The 17835-nt window shown below is 44.6% G+C and overlaps 1 protein-coding gene across 1 annotated transcript in view; it reads right to left on the bottom strand.

Annotated features, from left to right (window-relative positions):
- Mipep (mitochondrial intermediate peptidase) overlaps positions 1-17835 on the bottom strand; it is a 125882-nt gene that overhangs the window by 55195 nt on the left and 52852 nt on the right. Inside the window, exons 15-16 of the mRNA XM_051160657.1 lie at positions 9546-9620; positions 6239-6358 (exon numbers count right to left, since the gene is read on the bottom strand). Coding sequence (XP_051016614.1) covers positions 6239-6358; positions 9546-9620 — 195 coding nt within the window. The remainder of the gene's footprint in view (positions 1-6238; positions 6359-9545; positions 9621-17835) is intronic.

The raw sequence follows: 17835 nt of genomic DNA, 5'->3' as shown, positions 1-17835 counted from the left end.
ACTCACTCACTCACAGAGTTGGCGCCCATATTTCATGAGGAGCAGAGACAGTTGCACTAATGTAAACAGTTACAGTGACTTGAGTTCAGTTCTCCAAAGCACATCACACCAAGGGCTGGCTAGCTACACAACAATCTGTGAAGACCTCCAGGGCTGGGGGACGCTGTTCTTCTGTGAAGGTGGCTTCTGGAGGGTCTCATGGGAGACAGCTGGGCTTTGAAGCTGGTGATCCCACACAGCATCTCCCAAAGATAGCTGAGACATTTTATTCCCAAGAAAACGAATGCTCCAAAGATCTATTTGTAATCATCGCCTAAAGACTGAGACCACATTGTAAGCAACCGGCTATTTTGTATAGATTTTATAAGCCCTACAAGAACTCTTAGGTTATTGTTCAGTTTTTACTCTTTTTTTTTTTTCTTCTTTTTTTATTGTTTCATTTCATGGAATGAAACTATTTAAGACAAAGAATTCCTGGAGGTAAGCTGATGGGGCACACTGCAAAGTCACATGCTGCTGCCTTCTATCTCCCGTGGTTGCTAGCAGCCATGTACTGTCTGCTTTGCTTTTGCTCAGCCCCGATGTGCACATATGGCACAACATTAGAACTCACCTCTGCTTCTGCATCACCCTGTACATGGCAACCACTGTCCTGGTTCTCACCATCATTGGAATGGGGTTCTTAAAACATACTCTTTCCCTTTACCCCACACAGTGGAACCAAATCACCAGCCACATAGCCCGCCACCCTTAAGCCATAAATACTGCTACAGTAAACATGGTTCCATCCCTGAGCCAGAGCGGTACACTAGCTGCAGTGTGTGTGACTCCCTAACTTTTTGTAGTGGTTTGTGTAGTGCGAATTTTTGGTTTCCTTAAAAACACAGAAATGTTATATGAATATGTTTTCGTTTTAATCCCAGGTGTGGGATATGGGGCTGCTTCAGACTGACCACAGCAGCAGACTATGATTTGTCTCGTGATCTGGCAGCAGTGTGATGTTGTCAGCTGCAGATAGTTTATGTTTGGAATTCTGGGAACTCTTCAGAGGGTGTAATAATGCCAGAGCCCTGAGAGGCACGGCCGCTGCTGCTCCCCTGCTCCTGCTGGAGATGTCCTGATTATGAAGATCAAATCTACCCCAAGGAACTCGATGCCCCTCATCAGCAGGAAATAGTTTAATGGTACTGATGCCTCTTTCCCCCTCTAACCTTTTTTCCCTGCCTAGTGTTGGAGGGTTGGAAGGGATAGGTGTGGTGTAGGAAGACAGAAAAAGGAATCCAATCAAGTAGCTAAAAAGTCCAGCTACAGTTTGAATAGAAATGACCCCGTAATCATGTGTTTGAGTGCTTGGCCATAGAGAATGTCACCATTAGGAGGTGTGGCCTTGTTGGAGGAAGTGTGTCACTGTGGGGTAGGCGTGGAGATCGCATATGCTCAACCTACACCCTGTGTGGCTTTCAGCCTCCTTTTGTTGCTTGCAGATCAAGGTGCAGAGCTCTCAGCTCCTGTGTAGCGCCATGTCTGCCTGCGTGCTGCCATGCTTCTCACTAGGAGGATGATGGACTAAACCTCTGAGATGGTAAGGCAGTATAAATGTTTTCTAAGAGTTGTGGTCATGGTGCCCTTCATAGCAAAAGAAACCCTAACTAAGACACTTTTCTTTAAGGTCTTCCTGAGAAAGTACGTATCCGTGATGCTCCGTCTTACATGGCTGTGAACTCTGTATGAGCGTTCTATGTAGTTGGATTCCTTTTTTTTTTTTTTTTTAAGATTTATTTATTTATTATTATTACATATACAATGCCCTGCCTGCATATAAACCCTCATGCCAGAAGAGGGCACCAGATCTCATTCCAAATGATTGTGAGCCACTATGTGGTTGCTGGAAATTGAACTCATTACCTCTGGTAGACCAGTCAGTGCTCTTAACCTCTGAGTCATCTCTCCAGCCCCCGTAGTTGGATTCTTAAGAAACTCACTTATTTTGCCTATGGTGTAAGCCTGCTGGGCTCCGTAACTCTATGCCTCAGCTGCTCTTTCTGCACAGTGCTTCTCTCTACCCTGCTGACAATAACCTGCCCTTTTCACAGACTCCTCCCCACTCAGCTCTTCTTCAGAAATGTTCAAAACCCGTCACAAGCCTTCCTGAAACTGAGGGCTTGACACTTCACGTTCCCTACCCTGAATAGAGGAGAGGAATGCCGCCCACAGGAGTGCCCACAACCTATGTTACTGCATACTGCTTAGCTCTCTCCAAAACAGAGGAACCATCCGCACTTCTGCCCACAGCGTCATGGCCTTCCCATTCTTGACCTGCGTACATTTTGCCAAACTGCTGAGAATCAAATGGCAGCAGGATATGGTTTCGTCAGCATTCCTTGGTCAATGTGGAGGCTGTTTTATGTGGCTTACTGCGTGCCTGTGTCTTAGGGCCTTTCAGGGCTGTAAAGACACAGCTTTTCTAGCACATCAAGTTTTTATGCTTTTTAACCACACTTTAAAAAAAAATAATAATAAAGGAAGAAAGAAAGAAAGAAAGAAAGAAAGAAAGAAAGAAAGAAAGAAAAAGAGAAACAGGTGCATGGAAATATCTACTGCTACATCTTAAGTTTTCCATTTTTTATAGAAGCAGATTGGCTCCTGTTACACTAAACTTACGGTTTTACCTTTCAATTTAAATGTGCTTAAATTTGCCTGTCTTCTGTTTTTTACTTAATGCCTATGAGAACGGCATGCTTTTGGATTCACTATTCCCCACATTTGGGCTCCAACTTGCTTCATGTTTTATATACAATGTGAGGCAGAGATCTCATTTTCCGGCCTTTCATATATGGGGTGGGCACTGTTTTATAACCATATATTTAACTGGGCATCTATGTACATGACCAGCAGTCAGGTATATTGCGCTTGACGGGCCATCCTGGCAGGAGCTCAGAAGACGACTATGCAAAGAGCATGCAGACTGCGGAGACTCTACCCAAGCTGTGAGCTGCGGAGACCCAACCCAAGCTGTTTCAGGGGACAATATTAGTGCCTGGGCTAGAGATCATTCTTATGATATTTTTGGCAAAGAACGTGACTGCTTTTTGCCTTTGTCCTAATAATTTGCCTAAGGGTGAACTGAAAAGTAATCTCTTTGATGGAAGGGATTTCAAGAAGGCCTAATATTGACTCCGTTGCATGGTTGTTAGTAGTCACCCTCACGCAGGTCTACAATGAAAAAGAACAAGTAGGGCAAAAGAGATATAAAACATACACAGTTTAAAAGACCACTAGAACATTCAATGTTGGAGCCAAGGCTTGTGCTAAAGAGATGAGGTGACATAATAGAGGGCTCATCAGAAACGGAATAAAGTGAGAGGTGCCCTCAGGGTAACCCTCCACACAGCTAAGCCTAAGGGATTTTCTGCTCCTGAAAAGCAACAAATGAGAGCTGACATATGAGTGAGGGGTGCCAGGGTTCACCCCAAGTTGGCAGTCAGACTTGGCAGCATCATCCATGTGGTTATGGTGTTAGAGTCATGGAGGAGACTTAAGTAAAGGGGTTGTGGAATCTTCCTCCATGGTCAAGGAGAACGATGAGTTTAGGTGTACGGCGGGGGACTCTCATGGAGGCCCTGAGGGGTCATTTCGTGAAGCTGGATTGCATTGGAGCCTCCAAGATGGAAGGCATGTCAGAGCCTGATAGATGCCAGGAGGAGCCGCATACAGAGAGAGAGAGAGGTGGCTGCCACCGCAGGCTGGAAGGCCAGGACCACCAAAGCCGTTTAACATCAGACACAGGGCTGTAGGACTTGGAGTCCGCCCTGCTGGATTTCAGTTTTGCTTTGGCCCAGTATTTCCTCACTATGCCCTGGTGTGTATTCTGTGCCACTGTATATTGGAAGTATGTGATTTGCTTTTTCATTTTACATGGGTTATAATTAAGGATTTCCTCAAGTCTTAGAAGAAAACATTGAATTTGTGAAAGATTTATGGGGGCTTTTGAAGTTGGGTTACATACATTTTGCATTTTGCCACAAACCTAGGGAGCAGAACACGGTGGTTTGAATAACAATGGCCCCCATAGGCTCATATATTTGAATACTTGGTTCCCAGTTGGTAGAACTGTTTGGGAAGGATTAGGAGGTGTGTCACTAGGGGTTGGCTTTAAGATTTAAAAAAGAAAAACAAAATTCTTGTGCCATTCCAGTGTGCTGCTTCTGGCTGCCTGTGGCTTGGGTCAGATGTGTTCAGCTGTTTCTTCACTCTGCCATCATGGACTTGAACCCTCTGAAACTGTAAATTCAATTAAATGCTTTCTTTTATAAGTTGCCTGGGTCATGTTTATCACAGCAATAGAAAGGTAACCAGGACATGAGGTAAGGGAACACAGCAGACACGTTGCTCAGCCACCCTTAAGTTCTGTAGCTTTGCAGAGTGTCCAGTCCTCTCCCGTCTGGGTTTACTTATGATACACAGCCTTACTGGTTACGTTGCATCTACATGGAGTGGAGCTTGCATTAATTCTTTTAAAAGGTTTATTTTTATTTTGTGTTTAAGAGCTCTCTCTCTCCTCTCTCTTTCCTCTCTCTCCTCCCCCTCCTCTCATGTGTGGGCACACACCTATTGCCGGTAGTGTAGAAGTCAGAACAGGGTGCTAGAGTCCCTGAAACCGGAGTTACAGATGGCTGTGAGCCTCCATGTAGGCACTGAAAATTGAACTTGGGTATTCTGAAAGAGCAGCGTGTTCTCTGAACCACTGAGGCGTCTCTCCAGCCCCAACTTGCATTTTTTTTTAAAGCTAAGTGGAATATTTGGTAAGCAAACACACACAAAGTCCGTAAGTCCACAAATGAAGTAACAGCTATTAAAATCTAGGGAACAGTTAGTACTCCATCTTCCGTAGTGAAGAGGTTGTTTTCACTCATCCCTGCCAGTGCTCACTAGCATGCATACAGAAGAGCTCAGCAGATCACAGATTACAATAACAAATGATGGATGATCAAAACTAGGCAATTAGGGCCAGTGTGTAGCCCAATGGTAGAGCTCATGCTTAGCACACAAAGGCGCACACACACACACACACACACACACACACACACACACACACCGTGGGGGAGTTAGTGTGATCAGTATTCTGTATCTTTAGAACATTCAGCTTCTAAGACAATAAGAAACTAATGAATGGGACACTGTCAAGGTCACATGCCCCATCACAGGGTATATAAATTATTTCTAAATATATTTACTGATGAAGAGACAGTAACCTGGTGGCTAGTTACAGTATATGATTAACTTGGTCTCTTGACCATCTTCTAATGTTCAATCCTTTGTCTTCCTGCAATTAATGGAACTGTCTTAACATTAGCTCCTTATTGGACTGACTAGCTTGGAAGGATACAATCTCTACCCAGCTGTAGTCACCTCACCTCCTGGACAGGGGAAATAAGATGAACCCAGAGAACAGAGCTACAAGCAGAGAAGAGACACATTTCCAGTGATGGTATAGAGGACCCAGATCCAGGTTAGCTGGAACCAAACACACCTCGCCTTTCCAGGTATGGGACTCAATGAATGCCCTTTCTGCTTAAACCAACTTCACTGGGTTTCTATCACCTACAACTGGAGAGCCCTAAAAACTCTAAGGCCATACTACTGAGCAAATCAGTTGGTCTTCTTTCCATAGGAGCCTGGTAATAAGCAAAGTCTGAAGTGGCTTTCACTCCCAACACATCACTATCTAATCCTGGAGAGGACCTCAATATGAGCCCCAGTGAGATGAGAGTAGTTAAAAGACTAAGCCGGTTCAAGAGTGAAGTTAAGAGTTCTTCTTCCAAAGCAGTGAGGTGAAGTTAAGCATCTAGAACTTAGAAATGGCACCAAGATTCCTGCCCTTTAGTTCAACAGGACACCAAATAAGATATAAAGATATAAAGAATGCAGTACAAGCCCTGGGACAATGTAAGGTACTCAATAAATGTTAGTTATCTTTGTAAGGACCACTATCAGAGTCTCAACATATATAAAGATATAAAAACATATACAAATTTACATATTATAAATTAAAAATTAAACAGAATACTGACTAATACCCACTTTACTAGGCATCTAGGAAGCACCGAGAGAGGACATTCGATGTACCAGGAGGTAACTAACATATGGCCCATGAACAATCTCAACACAAACGTAAGGAGTGCAAGTCCTCCTGGAGGTACTGACGGCGACCTAGAGAGATAAGCAATCGCGGACTCACAGTGTCAGGAACATAGGGTAAGCCATAAAACTGCTCTTGTGTTTCCATGAGGATGTCTGTGGTTGACTTCTTCAGGGGATGCTGGCCGTGGTAGATTTGATCGAGGGCAGCATAAAAGACCTAGGCAGACAGAAACCTCTATTTAGCTTTGGTCGTCCATCCTGTATTTAAGATGTGGTCAGTCAAAGATGTCGTAAGGACACCGGAATGGTAATTAGGAGCCACAGCTGAAAAGGCTCACAAACATAAATATGTGTTATTTGAGATGCACTCTGTACCACATATGTAACCAGTCAAGAGCGTAAAGGATACTCTTGGGCTTTTCATAATAAAGGTTGTTGTTCACTTTTGAACCTTATCCATCATTAAATTTGTTGCCACAAAACTGGAATTATGTAGTTAAAAATATGTAAAAAAAAAAAAAAATCAGAATTACAGCTTGTGGTCTCCTTTATCTAACACATCTTGTTTGGTTTCTTCCTGGATCCTGGGAGATTGTAATGAGAGGTGTGAGGGTCAGAATTGGTCAAAGAAACCTAAGTGGGCACAGTTGAGTTGAGGAGAATGTAAAAAGCACTCTAGTGCATTGCTGAGTGTAGAAGGGACAACCCCTGATGCAGCTCTTGTGGGGTTTGGAGCAAGGGCCACAGCAGACCTCAGATCTATGCTGGGAAGGGCAAAAGAGGCAGCTGCAGCAGTGGGGATTGTGGGGGCCACCTCTCACCCCTGGGCAGAGGAAAGCGGCCATGGAAAGAGTAAAGCACCAAAGGAAACCTGAACACAGAATCTGCAGTCTAGAGAGTATAGAGAACCAAGCTTCATGTAGAAAAATCTAAAACAAAGAGGAGGAGGGGGAGGAGAAAGAGGAAGAGGAGGAGGAGGGGGAGGAGGAGGAGAAAGAAGAGGAAGAGGAGGAAGAGGATAGGGAGGATGAGGAAGAGGAAGAGGAGGATGGAGAGGAGGAGGATGGGGAGGAGGAAGAGGAAAAGGAGGATGGAGAGAAGGAGGAGGAAGAGGAGGAGGAGGAAGAGGAGGAGGAAGAGGAAAAGGAGGGGGAGGGGAGGAGGAAGTGGAGGAGGAGAAGGAGGAAGAGGAGAAAGAGGAGGAGGAGGATGGGGAGGAGAAGGAGGAGGAAGAGGAAGAGGAGGATGGAGAGGAGGAAGAGGAAGAGGAGGGGAGGGGAGGGGGAAGAGGAGGAGGATGGAGAGGAGGAGGAAGAGGAAGAGGATGGGGAAGGGGAGGAGGAAGAGGAGGATGGAGAGGAGGAAGAGGAGGGGAGGGGAGGAGGAGAAGGAAGAGGAAGAGGAGGAGGGTGGGGAGGAGGAAAAGGAAGAGGAAGATGGAGAGGAGGAAGAAGAGGAGGATGGGGAGGAGGAAGAGGAAGAGGATGGGGAGAAAGAGGAGGAAGAAGAGGAGGAGGATGGGGAGGAGAAGAGGAGGAGGAGAAGAGGAGGAGGATTGGGAGGAGAAGAAGAGGAAGAGGATGGGGAGGAGGAGGAAGAGGAGGAGGAGAGGGAGGCGGCAGCTCTCACCAGGACATCTGACCTGAGTGCTTGAGGAGCAGCACAATATGAGAAGGCTGAAGTGCTTTATTTAAAGAGAAAGTCTGACATGCAATTACACCTCTGAAGTGCATCTTTCTGGCTTAGAAATGGAGTCTACAGTGAATGCACAGCTGCTGACTTGAAATAACAGTGGGTTAGTCTGGAATAAAGGAAACATGTGACCCGTGGCCGCCGGCTTCACCTACATATAGAATTATGTCTGTGAATTATAAAGCTAAGCTAAGCCTTCCCTGTTAAATAAAGACATTTTCTGAATCTAAACATGGTGCTCCTCCAGCTGGTCCTCTCAACAGACCCTAAATCCAGCTCTCAGCTCTGTGAGAGTAGCAGTGGCTAACAATGCCCAGTGGAGCCAATTGAAACCAAATCCTAACCTGAACTGAGGAGGCACACTCTGTCCCACACTGCAAACAAGCTAGAATTCAGCAGCTTTGTTTCTTCGATTGTGCCTTTTAACTGATGTCAGTGTAGACTTGTATAAACGTGTGGTCGCAGCTGGGCAGCACTGGTTAGGGAGGTGTAGGCATGGCCCTGCTGGAAGAAGCATGGCACTGGAAGCCGGCTCTGAGAGTCCAAAGCCTCCTTGTCATCTCCAGAACCTTCCTTCTGCTTTGTGCTCTCAGCTCCCTGCTCCTCGCTGCTGTGCCTCTACTCTGATCTCTCTGCAACTGCAAGCCAAAACAAACCCTCTCTTCCTTAGGCTGTCTTTGATCATGGTGTTTACCACAGCAACACAAGAGCGAATAGCACACTGCTCAGCCAGCAGCTGCATTCCTGGAGCAAAAAACCTGAGCACCACACAAACGTGCTCACGCTGTTAAACAGTGCATGGCAGAGGGGCGCCACATTTTCTAAAACAGTGTCTACACCACCTCACAACACAAAACAACTCCCTTCCTTTCTACACTCTGGTCTGCTTCGCATAGGCTTGGAAGCAGGCTCTAGCCCCCGCACTGTCAGGGACACGGCCCTCTCAGGGTTATACTTTTGGATGCGCAGGAAGGAACAGTTGGTTCCTGGCTTAAAATAAAATCAGTGGAACAGATGTTCAAAGAGAAAGCTCCAAGAGACATCTAAAAGCAAAACAAAAGGCATCAGTGCTGGGGTGCACATGCACGTGATCTCAGCAGTGAAAGGCTGAGGCAGGAGGATCACATTCTAGGCCAGCCTGGGCCATTTACTCAAGACTATCCAAATCAAAACAAAGTTATAAAAGGACTTTCGCCGGGTAATACTGTGGATTGCTATGAAGACATAAGGACGGACACTCCATAGACAATCTTAGTAACTACAAATATCCCAACATCTGGTAACAGACCTGGCATCCAGATGGCTCATAAAATTGTCCTTGTCTTCATCTGGTAAGCCAGGAAATTGTCTATAAATATTATCTTAAAACTAATGGTAATTACTGTTTAAACTTCACATGTAGGGCTGCAGTTTCTTTTTGAAAGACAGAAAATGCGTAACAATCCATATGGTTAGGTCTGAGCCTATACCCTGCTAGCCTTTTACTTCCTTGATAAAAATGAGAAATGACTATATTTCACATTTCACATGCACCTCATGCAGACAGAGCGAGAATTTCATAAGTCAGTTCTGGCCAAGTTCTTTGAACTGCCATGAAAGGTGTTCAGAAGCATAATTATTGTAATAAAAGTATATAACTGGCAAGAATTTAAGGTTGCGTGTATATACGGAATAATGACTGGCAGTGGGTAGCATGAAGCAAGCACACGTACCTGAAGCTGCATTTCTGCGGCCGCACAAACCTTCTTAGATTCACAGAGACGAGACACCATAGCTTTCGGCAGGGGCTTCATAAAACAAAACAATTTACACATCAATAATGTTTAATAAGCCACTGCAACAAGTATACTTCAGGGTCAGGGAATTTTAAAATGACATCAAGTGAAAAAAATGAATGGCAGATCTCATTATAGAGTGTAAAAATAACTTTTGAATATTTCAGTTGACAGGGTAGCATGGGTGAAGACATTCCATTTACTTTTAAGAAGGACTAACTGTCAAATAAGGGTTTGCACAAGAAAAAACAGGATTAGAGGGAGTGACAGTATTGGCACTGCTCTTTCAAATTTATTTAAACCCCAAAGGGAATAAATACTCTTGCTCCTTTGTTTCCAGTAGGTGTGTTTAAGTGATCTCTTAACTTTCAAGTGCACGTAATAACTGAGAAAGAGCCTAAAAGATTAAAATGTGGAGATAAACGCTAATCCACAGTGCCAGCCAGTGCTAAAGAAGGACTGATACCCAAAAAATCAGTGTGAGGATGAACTTTGGGCTCTTACTTTTCCAACCTGGAAGAGTCCAGAAAGCCTGGGCACAGTATGCTGTCCCTGCTTCAACTAAGGTGTTCTCTGTGAGGGTAGTAAGACCTAATCCTATGACACAAGACTCCTGGGGAGGGGGCAAATAATGTAGCTGAAGTGAATGAGTACGTTGCTCAGTCTTTATAATAATTATTATGATGTTTACCGAAGAAGCTAAAATCCCTTCCTCAGAAACATGTTACCTAAGAAACCAAGGTAGTGAGTTGCTGGTTTAGCTCCTGGAGTGCGGGCTCGTTAATAGCGGCTACTGCCTACATCTGCAGAAGAGAGGGTGCCACACGGGGCTCTGAAGAGCTTTGCTGATGAACAGACAGATACAAGAATGGCTCCTAGTGATTCAATGAAGTGAAAACTACAGCAAGACCAACAAACATTCAGCTTTTTCTTCTCTTTGCACTTCCCCATGAGAAAAGCCAAGCACGGGGCTGGAGAGATGGCTCAGCAGTTAAGAGCACTGTCTGCTCTTCCAGAGGCCATGAGTTCAATTCCCAGCAACCACATGGTGGCTCACAACCATCTATAATGTGATGTGATGTCCTTCTCTGCCTGCAGATGTACATGCAGGCAGAACACTGTATACATAATAATAAAGAAAAAAGAAAAAGAAAGGCCAAGCAGACTTCTGAGTAAGAGCTGCTTTTTCTGTGACCCAGTTAAGGCAAAGAACCAGAGTAAGGAAGAATTGACTCCATTCCTAATGAAAAATGAGAGAGTTTTGGGAATTCACAAAGACAGTGATAGAAAAATGCAGAGTATGAAAGTCCCTCATGTGCTTGAACATTTGGCCTCCGGCTGGTGGTGCTGTAGGGAGAGGTTGTGAAGCTTCAGGGGGTGGGTGGAGCCTCAATGAATGGGGGTTGGGGGGGGGGGGCATGGTGTAAGCCTTGAGCCTTCACACCCCAGCCCCACTTGCTGTTCACTGTGTGCAGAAGCGATGCAACCAACTAGCTCCCTGCCCCTGCTGCCGTGTCTTTCCAGCCATGGTGGACTGCAGGCCAGAGTAGGTTGTTTTCATCAGGGTATTTTATGATAGGGGCAGAAAAGTAACTAAGGGGCTCATGCTCATAGCTGAGACTACCACTGAGCTTAACAGCCCCTCAGCCTGAGGCCAGCTGGCCTCAGCTAGTCACCCTTAGGAGCCACCATCTGTCCTTCTACAAACTCAAGTGTCACCCTGCAGTGGGGTGATTAAGCACAAAGACAAGTCCTCTGCCCATGCAGATGCCTCTGCAACGGCTGTTCTCTCCTGCCCGAAAGGTCCTGGGGATTCAGCCCTCTTGAGTTGGTCAGTAAGACAGTCAAACCAACAGTCAAGCACAGCGCAGGAACACAAGAAACAAGGCAACACTAGCTGCTTTAGAAGACTCAAGTCCTCAGCTACTAGATAAGATACTGGGAGTTTAAACGCTCAGTGGAGACTTCCACATCACCAGTGACCTGAAAAAGGATCTAAGCAAACACATGAACTCAATTCAAGTCAGCAACACGAGAAAAAAGTTAGCCAAGTGAATGATAAAATCAGCAATATGGACGAAAAAGACAGAAACAAGAAAAAAAAATACTCAACAAAGAAACAGATTTTAAAGGGGGAAAAATCAGGTAAACAAAACTCCTCAGAAATTAAAAAGAAAAAAAGAAAAAAAGAAAGAAAGAAACAAATCAAAAAGGTAATAGTAAAAAACATTGCCAATAGACTCAGCTAAGCAGAAGAATATCAGAAACAGAGGACAAGGTCAAGGAAATACTACATTCAAATAAAGCAAAGTGAGTGGGGGGGTGGGGGGGGGACACAGCAAACATGACAAGACACCCACGCCCTTTGGAATATGATCAAGACAGCAAACCTAAGAATGCACAGGGCGAAGAGGCTGTGAGATAAGCACTAAAGGCATAGAATATCTGTTGAATAAAATGATAGCAGAAAGCTCAAGCCCACGGGATTTAAACCCAGACAGACACACACAGGGAAGACCCTCTCCACAGCACAGTACAGCCAAGGTGTCAGAAGTGAAAAGGAACAGCACTCAAGGCTGTAAGGGGAAAGTACTGACTCATCCACAAAGCAAACTCATCACAAGAGCATGAGCTTTTGCGGCAGCATTCCTAAAAGCCAGGAAGGCAAGGAAGACATATTGCAAACTCTGAGTAAGCCGCTGCCAGCCGAAATTGTAGCATCCAGCAAAGCTCTCTTTGAAAATAGACAAAGAACACTTCAAAACAAGCAAAAACGAGGGCAGCTCATGGTAAACAAATAAACCAGCACTGCAGAATATTTAAAGGAATATTATACAAAAGGGAGAGGAACAGTTTCAGCTATAATAACACAAAAACTATTTTCATGAGAGGGATAAACAGAAAGAGGAAAGGTAGGAAAAAACCCATCATGTCCCACATAGTAAATCAGCAAACTGGTAGGAAAGAAACAAATAACTCAAACAGAAAAACAAGAAAATCATAGTAAACATCTTTCAATAATACCTTAAATGTAAGAGGCCTGTAATTATCAATAAAGAGATACAGACTGGCTAACCAACTAAAGATCAAGGTCCAAGTAGCTCTGTTTTTGTGGTGGTGCACACCTTTAATCCCAGAGACAGAGGCAGGCGGATCTCTGTGAGTTCGAGGACAGCCTGGTCTATAAAGTGAGTCCAGGACACTCAAGACTACAAAAGAAACCCTGTCTCAAAAAACAAAAACAAACAAAAAAGAAAGGAAGGAAGGAAAAAAAGAAAACTCACAAGCAAAGATAGTGCAGACTGAGAGTCACAGAATGAGAACCAAAGGCATGGCTACTCCTATGTCTAGCAAGGTAGAATTCACACTAAAACTAGAAGAGATAAGGAAGGTCACTACAGATTAATTAGTGGATTAATTCACCAGGAAGCTCTAACAGTTGTAAATATCCATGCACTGAATGCTGGGGCTCCTCATTTCGTAAAACCAACACTAACAGACATAAAATGCCAGAGGGTCTCTGACACTGTGACTGGAGGTGACTTCAAGGCCCACTCTCATCTTCAGAGAGGCCATGCAACTGAAAGCTTGGAAGTAGCAGCGTCAAACGGAAGATTCACTTGACAGATACAAAAGGCAATTCTCAGCAGCCCACCAAACACCCTCATTGTAGGTCAAAAAGCAAGTCTGGGCAATATAAAAGAATCAAATAATTTCACTTATCTTTTTATGGCATGGTGCAATAAAACCAGAAACCAATAGTTAAAAAAAGAAAAAAAAAAATCATATAAGTGCCTGAGGAGTCTAAATAGTACACTCTTAAATGATCACAGTTACTGAAGAAATTAAGCAGTTTCTACAGCCAAATGAAAATGAAAGCACAAATTCCCAGAACCTTTGGGATCAGCTAAGTCATTTCTAAAAGAAAAGTTCTTAGCTGTGGGCATCACTTAAACAAAACCAGGAGGATTTCGAATACCCTAATTATGCATACATGGCAAGGTCTTTGTGGAGGAATGTCTTGAGTGGATGTAACAATTGTCAATAAAGCACTGTTTAGCCAATCAGCTGGGCAGAAGGACAGGAAGTAGAAGGCGGGACTTCCTGGAGAGGGGACGGAGTTGAGAGTTCACAGTTGAAGTAGGAGGGAGAGAAGCCTCCGAGGATCAGATTGGCAAGTGCTTGGGATGTATGTAGGTTATGCGGTTTAGAGTAGTTTATTTTAGTTTACAAGTAGATTAGTATCAATTTAGATTCTGCTTGCAACTTTAAAGTACATTTCAGTCTTTGTGTCAGTTATCGGCTTCCTATGCCAAACAGATAAATTGATTGTAACAGGTCTTAGAACAGGAAGAGCAAGCCAAATTTAAAAGCAACAGTTAGCATGAAACCGTGAAGATAAGAAATTAGTAAAATGGAGACTGAAAGGGCAATGCATAGACCAAGTGAACACACACATAGAACTCCCAGAAGATACATGAAAACTGAATTTTAAAGCACATTAGGAAGACCATACACCATGTCAAGTTTGTTTCATTCCATAGATCTTAAGGCTGGTTCAACACCTGCAAGTCACATATGAAGACAGAAATCACATGATCATCTCAAATAGATGGAGAAAACGCCTTTGACAAAATGTTACATCCATTCACAATAACAGTCTGAAAAACCTAGGAATATAAGCCGCAAATCACAATCTGTAGCAAACCTACCAAACAGAGGAAGCTGAAAAGCACTGGCTCTCTTACTCAGTATAATTATCAAAGTCTTAGCTAGAGCAGATAAGAAGAGAAAGAAACAGGAGTCAATTCATCCCTATTTACAAAGGACAAAAACTCTTAGACTTGATAATCACCTTCAGCCATGCAGCAGGACTTAACACCAACACATAGGAATCAGCAGCTTGCCACACAAACACGAGAGCCTGAGTTCAGATCGCCAACGTTCATGTGAAAAGCTGGGTTTGGCAGCACATACCTATAATCCCAGTTTGGCCAATCAGTGAAAAGACTCTATCTCAAAAAACAAGGTAGAGAACAATGGGACGTACCAAACAACAACCTCTGTCCTACACACACGTGCGCGCACACACACACACTCATGCAGCACACACACTCTCACTCATGTACACACACACATATGCACACACTCACTCATGCACACACACTCATGTCCACACACATGTACGCGCACACACACTCATGCACACAGAGACATGCACAAACCAGAGGGAGAAAGGGATGTGAAATGCACATACCACGCAGGGAAGGAGGCCACATGCTACATGGGTGGGAGTGGGGGTGAGGTCATCAGACTTTGTATGTATCAATAGTGAACTTGCTGAGAATGAAATCAGAGGAAGAGATTCCTTTTACCATAGCTTCACACACATGCAAGCACGTATGCACACACACCTAGCACACCAAACCAGACAGGTGAAAGGCCTGTACAAGAAACAAGCAGTGTTTTCAAAAACTGAATATCTCGGTTTTAGCACAGCAGGTACTAAGAAAGAGGGTGCTGCTGTGATTTACTCCCCCTGTGGTGTTATTATTACTGGTAGAGACCAATAAAACATGGCTTGTGAAAATACACACACACACACACACACACACACACACACACACACACGCAGAGTCAATTCTGACAGCTATTGCACAGCTGGCTTTCCTCTCAGCTAGAATGTTATCTGACCTCTCTTGCCTGATGTAGCAGTCAGCACTGTCACCTGTACTATGCCATGGAGGGCTGGTCTACATCCTTAGACTCAAGTCACTACAAGGTTCTGGAGCTCAGGAAGAGCTGGAGTGTTAGCTGCCTCTTTCTGCAGTGATGCTGACATGGAGCCAGCCAAGCTTTCTATTTGGTTGGAGGGTGGGACACACCCAACAGGTCAGTGTTCCAAAAGTAACACATTGCTGACAGGAAGGCAGCAAAGCTTGAGAAAGGAGCAGGGGTCTGAATTACTAAAGGCATGCATGACGACCCCTGCAATGCTTCAGCATGTATGACAAGACCGCGTGCATCAGCACCACAAGCCAAACTCCTCAGCTTTAGCTAAGGGATAGTTCACTGGGCAAGTATCTGCTGACAGCCTGCCCTTCCTCTGACTGGTACAGTCGTCGGCTAGGAAGAAAACAGAATCTCAGCTCTCTGGGAACTTGCACTCTAGCCCATTGTGGTATAAAAAAAATACTATTGAAAACCTAAACAGACAGTTTTTATTACTTTAGTTCCCTCAGGCTCAAGGATCAAGCATGGGGTTTAACCCCAATTTCCTGTAAATGTAAGCATCTGGCCTCTAGGTTTCAGCTGCACTAACCACAGCGATGCTCACACGCAAACTTCATCCCTTTAAGCTCATTTGTAAACTTGTGCAATAAATGAGTGAACATTAGATGTCAATTCCTTTAAATACTTCAAAGGAAAAAAAATCAATAAACTGCTAGTATAAGGTACGATTGTGGTCAGCTGGGGGACAACACATGTTCTCTCTTCTCTGCTCAAGCTGTCGGAATTTAATTTCCATGTTAACTCAGGCACTGTCCACTTTCAGAAGAATGCTGATCAATCAACATGTTTACTGTTTTCTGTTGTTTCATAAAGGTCTCTGAGGCTGGGTGTTTGATAAAGAGAGCACATTTATTAGGATCATACTTTTAGACACTACCAGTCCAAGACTAAGTGGTCCTAATACTGAAGAGCCTCCTGGCAGATGGTGACAGACAGTGGGAACAAGTGCAGAAGAGATCACATGGAGAGACAGGCAGAAGAGATCACATGGAGAGACAGGCAGAAGAGATCACATGGAGAGACAGGCAGAAGAGATCACGTGGAGAGACAGGCAGAAGAGATCACATGGAGAGACAAGCAGAAGAGATCACGTGGAAAGACAGGCAGAAGAGATCACATGGAGAGACAGGCAGAAGAGATCACGTGGAGAGACAGGCAGAAGAGATCACGTGGAGAGACAGAGAGAAGAGATCACGTGGAGAGACAGAGAGAAGAGATCACGTGGAGAGACAGAGAGAAGAGATCACGTGGAGAGACAGAGAGAAGAGATCACGTGGAGAGACAGGCAGAAGAGACCACATGGAGAGACAGGCAGAAGAGACCACATGGAGAGACAGGCAGAAGAGATCACATGGAGAGACAGGCAGAAGAGACCACATGGAGAGACAGGCAGAAGAGACCACATGGAGAGACAGGCAGAAGAGACCACATGGAGAGACAGGCAGAAGAGACCACATGGAGAGACAGGCAGAAGAGACCACATGGAGAGACAGGCAGAAGAGATCACGTTGAGAGACAGGCAGAAGAGACCACGTGGAGAGACAGGCAGAAGAGATCACGTGGAGAGACAGGCAGAAGAGACCACATGGAGAGACAGGCAGAAGAGATCACGTGGAGAGACAGGCAGAAGAGATCACGTGGAGAGACAGGCAGAAGAGATCACGTGGAGAGACAGGCAGAAGAGATCACGTGGAGAGACAGGCAGAAGAGATCACGTGGAGAGACAGGCAGAAGAGATCACATGGAGAGACAGGCAGAAGAGACCACATGGAGAGACAGGCAGAAGAGACCACATGGAGAGACAGGGCAAAGGCCTGACCTCTTTAATAACCTGCCACAGGAATTAGTCAGTGTTCCTCTGGAGCCACCTCATTTCTTCCAGGGTGGTAGCATGAAGGTTCCATCACCCCAACACAGCTACACTGGGGACCAAACTTCCAGCAAACAAACATTTGGGATATAACCAATTTCCAAACCAGCAGACAATGTAGCCAGATTCCGCCATCCTCAAGACCCCTTATCAGCACCATCCCCCAAGTGGTGCCTGCCCACCAAGGTCCATCTTCACTGGACATTCCGTAGTCTGGTTAGCTAGAATGTCTCGAATCCCTCCTGCTTAGCAAGCCCCCAGACCTGGCCTCTGCCGTACACAAGGCCATGTCCTTCCGTATTTGGTGGTGATATGAGCAGAATCTTTCTACCACTGTAAAACTCTGTTAAACTCTGAAGAAATGTTGCCTTGTTGGGTCTTTTTAAAGGATTACATATTTTTTTTCTTTAAAATATGAGGTAAAACATCATCTTCTGCCCTTAAATATCATAATCCTAACTGTATCACATGGAGGCAAAGATACGGAGCATCCTGCTCCCCAATGGCAAAGCCATTCCCATGCAAGGTTTTGTTTTTGTTTTGTTTTTAATTAATGTCCTAATA

Source organism: Acomys russatus, chromosome 18, assembly GCF_903995435.1.
Source record: "Acomys russatus chromosome 18, mAcoRus1.1, whole genome shotgun sequence".
NCBI classification, from domain to species: domain Eukaryota; kingdom Metazoa; phylum Chordata; class Mammalia; order Rodentia; family Muridae; genus Acomys; species Acomys russatus.
Note: the sequence above shows the minus strand (reverse complement) of the source record. Positions and strands in the feature narration are given on the sequence as shown.